This window comes from Saccostrea echinata, unplaced genomic scaffold, assembly GCF_033153115.1.
Source record: "Saccostrea echinata isolate AGI-Se365-2 ecotype Australia unplaced genomic scaffold, CSIRO_AGI_Sech_v1 ptg000017l, whole genome shotgun sequence".
Classification (NCBI taxonomy): Eukaryota; Metazoa; Mollusca; class Bivalvia; order Ostreida; family Ostreidae; genus Saccostrea; species Saccostrea echinata.
The window spans coordinates 3,080,221-3,088,365 of NW_026889766.1; the positions used below are offsets into that span (position 1 = coordinate 3,080,221).

Here is an 8,145-nt window from a genome sequence, read left to right on the forward strand (position 1 = left end):
TATTAAAGTCTTGCTCTCTCTGTCAATACATTCATCTAACTCACAGTACTCTATGAAATATGGAGATTGCGAACAGTATTCTAGCTCATAAGTCCATTAAAACAATACAAATCAGGAGCAGAGCAAAGCAGACCTCTAAAACATCAGAGGTGGGAGCAGGTCGAATCTGTGGTATCTTTTCTTTGAGTTCAAAGGGATATATCAAATCAATGTAGGAATGAAAATGAATATTGTTAATTGAATTGAAGGCCATAGCAGGAGACTTGTTCTTTTCATAGAGAAGTTAAGTTTTTGAATAAATTCTGCTTCATATAAGTACAAGAAAAGGTCAGCTAATAACAGGGCGCCATTAGTACCTATGGGAATTCCAACAGTTTGTTGGAAGACGATCTCCAAAAAGTACGTTGTCAATCAGAAATTCAAGCATCTTTTTTAATATCAACTTTGGAGCACTTATGTGTACATCGAAATGTAATTAACAAAATAATTTTGCAAATGACCAATGGTGCAATATAAGTAAATTTACGAGTTCCATTATTATTGAAAAAAGTTCACGGCGTCTTAAGTTTAACTAACGTTCGTCCAACTGGATCCTGGTTTTTTGGTTTATCATGGTGAATGGTTGAATAAAGTTTTTAAAAAGTCGAATGATTTCATGTTATTGATTTTGATAAAATTTTGTGATTTCAAATTTTCAGAAAGTTCCATGGAGTTTTTAAGTATCCACATCTGAATTACACCACTTTTCAAATATATTATAGTGAAGTACTGTACTCCTATATGTAAACTTCCTTTTCATTGCTGGTAATGTTTTATTTAGGAGTAAAGAATGAAGCTTGATAGCACATTTGCTGGAATCTTAAGGCTTTGGAGTATATCGACAAAAATAGGTCACCGTGACCTACTTCTGTTTTTTTTTTTGTTATTTCTAAATATTCTGAATAATAGTAGAATTTAGAAATCATCAAACTTTTTCAGTTGACGGATATTGGGTTCTCAAGAGTTTGTTAGCTAAAAAGTAGGTCACCATGACCTATTTTCAAAATGTCAAGGCTACACTTGAATTTTTTAATTAATTTAAGGCCAAGCATTTTCAACCTTTTTTTCAGTTGATGCATCTAGGGTTATCAGAGTGTGTCGACCAAAATGTAGATCACAGTTACCTACATTTAGAATTTCTGAATGTTTAGGATATTAAGAAGCTTAGTATTGTTCAACTTTGTTGGTTGATGCATCTTGAGTTTTCGGATTGTATCGCCATAAAAGCAGTTAACTGAATATTTTTTATTTTTAGCTCTTCTGAGCCAAAGGCTCAGAGATAATGCTATGGCCATTTGTGCGGTGTGCGTGAACGTTTTAGAATATGGGCCATAATTTAAGAACACCTTGGCCAATTATTGTCAAAATTGTCACAGGGTATTCTTGGCCCAAGGGCTCCTGTTCATGCTAAAACTAGGGTTGTGACCCTTTAGCAAGGGGAGATAATTAGGTAAATAAAACCAAAAGTACTGGAGTCGCCCACGTGGCGCAGTGGTAAGAGCGTCTGCTATGGAGTTGCGAAGTAAGGAGTTGATCCTTACGTCGCAGGTTCGAATCCCACTGTGGGACGTGGAGACCGGTTCTTCAGATGAGACCATATAAACCGAGGTCCCGTGTCGCAGTAGGTGCTGGCACGAAAAAAGATCCCTCACTGCTCAATGGCCGTAAGTGCCGAGTATAGGACAAAATTTGCAGTTCTCCACCGGCAAGTGGTGGTGTCTCCATATGAGTGAAAAATTCTCGAGAGGGACGTTAAACAACATACAAACAAACAAACAAAACCAAAAGTACTGGTTCCTAAAAATCTTCTAAAGAACCACTGGGCAGATTATCACCAAACTTACACAAAAGAATAAGGATATGTTAAAAATTAAAAATTGTTCAAGGTATCACCCTGGAGCAAAGGGCGTGGTCTCAAGGTCACTTCAAAGTTGACCAAAAATTACGTTTTATTAAAATGATGATATTTTGCTTACTATAAGGACTAGGATCATCAAATCTTGTCAGTTTATCCATCTAAGGACCTCATATCAGGCTGACTCAAAAGTAGGTCACGGTGACCTACTTTTTAAATTTTGCAGTTTTCTTTTTCAAAATGATTTAGAGGCATGTTTTGAACAATTTTAGGCCTATAATCATAAAACTTTGTCAGTTGATGCATCTTGGGTCCTCGGAGTAGGTCAACTAAAATGTAGGTCACCTTGACCTACTTTTTGAATTTCATGGCTAATCTCAAACCATTTAAGGTCAATTAATTCGAATACTGAGAGATTTAGAATTATTAAATCTTCTAAAATGATGCATCTTGGGGCCATAAAACACATTTATTAAAAGTAGGTCACAGTGACCTACTTTTTGAACTTTGCAGGCATTCGAGTTCAAAACGTTTTAGAGGTACATTTTAGATATTTCAAGGCGTATGTTCAAAACAAAAACGTTAAATGAAAACTAGGTCATTGTGACCTACTTTTGAAATTTTATGGCTATATTTAAATATTTTGGGTATTATTTGGCTTAGAATCATCAAACTTTGTCAGTTGATGTATCTTGGGTCCTCAAAGTAGGTCGACTTAAAAGTAGGTCACTTAACCTACTCTTCAATTTATATGGCTATAATTAAATATTTCAGGTACTTATTCGCTTAGAATCATCAGACTTTGTCAGTTGATGCATCTTTGGTCCTAGGAGTAAGTCGATTGAAAAGTAGTTCACCATGACCTATTTTTGAAAATTTATGGCTTTTAATTAAATATTTCCGATACTAATTGGCTTAGAATCATCAAACGTTAACAGTTGATGCATCATGGCTTCTCGGAGTACAAAAACTGAAAAGTAAGTCAACGTGACCTACTTTTGAAATTTTATGGCTATATTTATATATTTTGGGGTACTATTTGGCTTAGAATCATCAAACTTTGTCAGTTGATACATATTGGGTCCTCGGGGTAGGGACTGAAAAGTAGATCACCTGACCTACTTTTGAAATTGTATGGCTTTTTATCAAATATTTCGGGCAATAATTGGCTTAAAATCATCAAACGTTAACAGTTGATGCATCATGGGTCCACGGAGTAAGTTGACTGAAAAGTAGGTCACCGTGACCTACTTTTGAAATTTTATGGCTTTTTTCAAATATTTCAGGCACTAATTGGCTTAGAATCATCAAACTTTGTCAGTTGTTGCATCTTGGGTCCTCGGAGTATGTCAACTGAAAAGTAGCGCTAGGTCAACATGACCTACTTTTGAAATTTTATGGCTTTATATAAATATTTCAGGTACTATTTGGCGTAGAATTATCAAGCTTGGTTAGTTGATGCATCTTGGGTACTCGGAGAATAAGTGATACAATGTGAGTAAGTCACCATGATCTACTCTCAGGTACTAATTGGCTTAGAAACTTATTGGGTTCTCGGAGTGTTTTATCTAAAATGTAGGTCACGATGACCTTTTGGAATTTCAAGGCTTTATTTAGATATACAGGATACTTAGAGGCTTCAAATAGAAGTGATGCTGGTTGTACAATTTATCAGAAGAGCGATTCAAGGCCCTTGGGCCTCTTGTTTAATTTTTTTTTACTTTTATCTCAATATTAAGATAATAAAAAGCCCCAAACCATCAAACTTTGTCAGTTGATGCATCTCGGGTCCTTTGAATTTGTCAACAAAACAGTAGGTTACGCTGACATACTTTTGGAATCTCAGTTATTTCTCAATATTTGGGATACTAAGTGGCGTAGAATCATTAAAAGGTGTCAGTTGAGGTATATTGGGTTTTCCGAGCCTGTCAGCTAAAAGGAAGGTCACCATGACCTACTTTTGGAATTTCATAACTATATCTAAATAATTCGGATAATAAGAGGCTAAAAACAATCATACTTAGTCAGTTAATGTATGTTGGATTCTAAGGGTGTTTTATCCAAAATGTAGGTCAAGGTGACATATACTTTTCAATTTTGAAGCCTTTAACATAAAATTTAGGATACAAAGAGGCATATAATCATAAAATATTTTCCAAAAAGTAGGATCACAGTGATCTATATTTGGAACTATACACCTAAATATTTAAAAAAGTAAGCGGCTTTAAGTCATCAACTATGAAACAATTGAGCATCTTGGGTTGTTGAAATTTGATCATACTTTAGTTAATTTAAATAAATGGAATGGATGGAGGACAATAAGCCTTTCAATGATCATTTTTATATAAAATCAATGTTAAAAAATTCATACAGTTTTAAAAAAAAAAGTGGGGACCCCTGTTACGTGCAGGTTGATTTTACGTAGAATTTTTATCTGCAATGTTGGATAGCGGCCAGTCGGATAGCATTAAAACATTAAAGGATATAACGTTTTAACTAAGATCTCAAAACATATCTATTTATAGGAATGAAGAACTGTGCACCAATTATATCTTGTAGACAATGCTTGTAGTTTTAATATTCACTTTGAAATAACTAGGTAAATGATCTACTTTTCATGCGAGGGGCATCTGGGTATTCCTCGAGAATTTCCTCAAATTTTCACAGTATTACATGTACCAAGATTTTCCATCGGAGCAAAAAATAACAAGTAATGAAACTCTGTGGATAGTGAAATTTAAAGCAAATAAGGGTAGTTTTTAAGTATCGAGGAACAAAACATCTGACACATTTTATTAGGACTCACATGAGGCATGAAATTGACAAACAGTAAATGAATCAATTAGAGAAAAATAATGATCGTATCCTCATCAATACAATTATATATACATGTACAATCAACTTATAAATTGTTCAACTAAAGAAAAAATGAATAAGATGAACTCTGAAGGAATTATTTCTAAATTTTACATATATGTACATTGCCTACATTTTGCTCGTATAAATGCTGTGCATGGTCTATAATATATATATATATATATATATATATATATATATATATATATATATATATATATATATATATATATATATATATATATATATATATATATATATATATATATTAGGGATCTCAAATCGGTCAATTTTTGATAATCGGTTACTCGGACGTTTTTCCGATCGAGTACCCGGGTACTCGGTAAAAATAAAAATACAAGTGTGTTAATTTTCTTGAGCCTTGTTAAGCTCTGTTAAATCCGAAAGCTGTTTTTATCACGTTAATAAATGTATGTAAACAACTGAGTGAAAGGGAAATGAATTTTTGGTACCAAATTTATTTATCAAATAAACACAAAAGACACAATTCATACATCAAAAATTACAAATGTTTACAGTTCTTGTTTATAGGACCTATTTCATCAACGCAAAAAAGAGAAGACAATCTGTTACGCTGGTTTTGATGTTAGACTAGCGAAAGAGAAGGAAAGGACGTTGTTGGGATCGCTAGTGTAATATTATTTTATATATTGATTGTTTCCCACTAAACTTACTATGCAAACTGACTTTCAAAATTTTTTAAAATCTTTAATTATTTCTAAACATTTCTTCGGTAGCGGCATTTCTATGCATGTCTGACTTCGCCGCCGTACATGTGTATATTAAATAATTTAAGAAGATAATAGACCATGCTTAAACGATGTTTACTGAAAACAATCATTGAAGCCATCCAAAAATTAAGGACTTCAATAGGTGAGAACTGCTGTGTACCAAATGATTGGTCATTAATTACCGTATATATACAGCCACAGGCGATAACGGGTGTTTTACAGGTGTAGATGACGACACGCTAGTTTCCGTATGAACATTTAAGTTATTTTTTTGATAAGTTTTTGATAAAATATGTACTTTAAAATAAGAACAAATACACTTCCGAGTAACCGAGTACCATTTTTAGTATTCGATACTCGGACGTTCGATCGAGTACCCGGTTAACCGGGTACTCGTTGACATCCCTAATATATATATATATATATATATATATATATATATATATATATATATATATATATATATATATATATATATATATATGATATGATATGATATGTTGCCATGCATGAAAGAAATTTGGTTATTTTGAAGATTTTTGCTTCGTATTAGTGTGTGCTCCGTATTAAATATTTGAAAAATTAGCCTCATCAATCGCAATATTTTGCAAAATAGTATTGGAAAGCATATATACATGCAAGAACAATAATGTTAGAAAATGGGTTTTGTACACAAAAATTTATATATAAAAGTTTAGTCTAAAATTCCTTTCTGCTCTTATAAAAAATCTACTTTTGTTGTTTCATATTTTCTTCAAATAACAAAATATTAATTATTGATGGTGATGTTAATTCATTTCAGGGTTCTTTTGTCCCTTTTGAACAATTTTTGATTAAGACATTTTATGTCATAGCAATACGTTTCTGTCAACTACAATCCTGTGTAAAAATCACCCGTTAGTTCCAAAACCATATCATCCTTTTACAATACTCGGATACACTTTTCTTAGCATTTTGTTCAGTTGCAAGACAAAATCATTATGCAAAGCTAGGAGTGGATTGTCCCATTGTTATCTTCCTTGTTAAGAAGATCGAATATTACCGGTAATATGGTCCTAAGAAACAAACTCGTAATCTAGCAGAGAGACTCAATGCGATGATACAATTTTTTTCTCCTTAGATCTCAACTCATAGAGATAAGATGTTAATGGCTTTGACTGTTAATGATGATGTCACTTACATGTTTAATATTCATTTCATTTTAAAATCATAATATTCATTTCATTTTAAAAATTATGAATGTTCATTTCATTTTAAAAATCATGAATATGCATTTAACTTTTAAAATCAAAGGTAATCCTAATAAATGGGATTATTATAACGAAGGTTTAATTTACAATTATTAATAATGGTTAGTGTGCTTGCGTATGAGTACTTGTTCTGTGCATCTTTATAATTAGATTAAACATGTAGTACAGTGAATCATGTTATTATATTTATCTTTAAGAAACATTTGAAAATGAAATCAAGGAAGATAAATTTAATGATTTCATCTAGGGAAACAGTTTTTTTTATTTCAATTGTTATCCATGAATTGCTTGATACTTTCCCAGAACATTCTCTGACCAATTTTATTTTCCGTCCACTCCACATGTGAGATAGATTTCAGAAGCACTTTCAGGGATCTGTTGATGTGTTCGGAGCGAATGTCCTCCAACAACACTAGAAAAAGCTTATGACCATCACCGTCCGCCAAAGTGTGACTCGCAAGAGCTGTTTCATACTTACACCATTGATCATCCATGAAATTATTCGAGAGCACCAAAATCAACTTCCTGCTCGTGTCAATACTCTCAAGAATGTCCTCTACGTAAACTCCGCCTGGAATGATATCTCTTTCATGTAGACAGAGTTTATATTTGTGGTTTCTTTCCAGCATTCGAACCAGTTCAGACATGATCCATTTTCTGTCGTTTGTGTTATAAGCAATAAAAGCATCATACAAGAATTCTTCGTCATCGGTAAACCTTTTGTATCCCATTGGTTTCCTATTTTTGCAAATGTATATGTAATATTTGATATCCCAGCGAAATTTTCTTAAGAGAACTGTAGTGAAAATCAGAACTGACAGAAATCCAAGGGAAGTGAAGGTTAGTATAATAAAGGGGTTTATTTTGTGACATTCCAAAGCTGGATCAAAGTTGGATAGGCTTTTCTCCTTTAACTCAGAAGGAGAATTGCAGATATAGTTGTTTGGGTATCCAATCACCCTATCTTTGTTGTTTTCTACCCAAACTCTGAACCACTCCAATTGGCAACCACAGTCGAAGGGATTGGATGATACATCAAGGAAGAAATCTTTCTTTTCCCAAAGATCATGTGGCAAAAATTCTTGATTGATATTATTCAAACTATTGCCTTTGAGAACAAATTTATTGAAACGGGACAAATTTTGGAAAATGTTCCCTTGAATTTCTTTAATTTTATTAAAGCTGTAATCTATGTACGTCAGGTTCGTAAAATCATTAAGAGGCGTCATCTGGTTTATTCCACCATTAACAATTGTCAAGGATATCAAGTGTTTCAGAGGTAGCAGCACTTTCCTAACATCAGTTTTAGAAAAATCTGATTTTTTTATTTCCAAAACCTTTAGATTTGGGCAATTAAGGAAAATATTTCTGAATTCCTTATCTTTTATCTCTT

The 8,145-nt window shown here is 32.9% G+C and overlaps 1 protein-coding gene across 1 annotated transcript; it reads right to left on the bottom strand.

Moving 5' to 3' along the window:
- Positions 1 to 7,018: 7,018 nt before the first annotated feature.
- On the bottom strand, positions 7,019 to 7,873 carry LOC133189232 (toll-like receptor 2 type-2; the record flags this gene model as incomplete). Its single annotated transcript, XM_061324634.1, has 1 exon — positions 7,019 to 7,873. A coding segment is annotated over one exon (855 nt), but the record flags the coding sequence as incomplete, so codon positions are not given.
- Between the last annotated feature and the right edge of the window lie 272 nt (positions 7,874 to 8,145).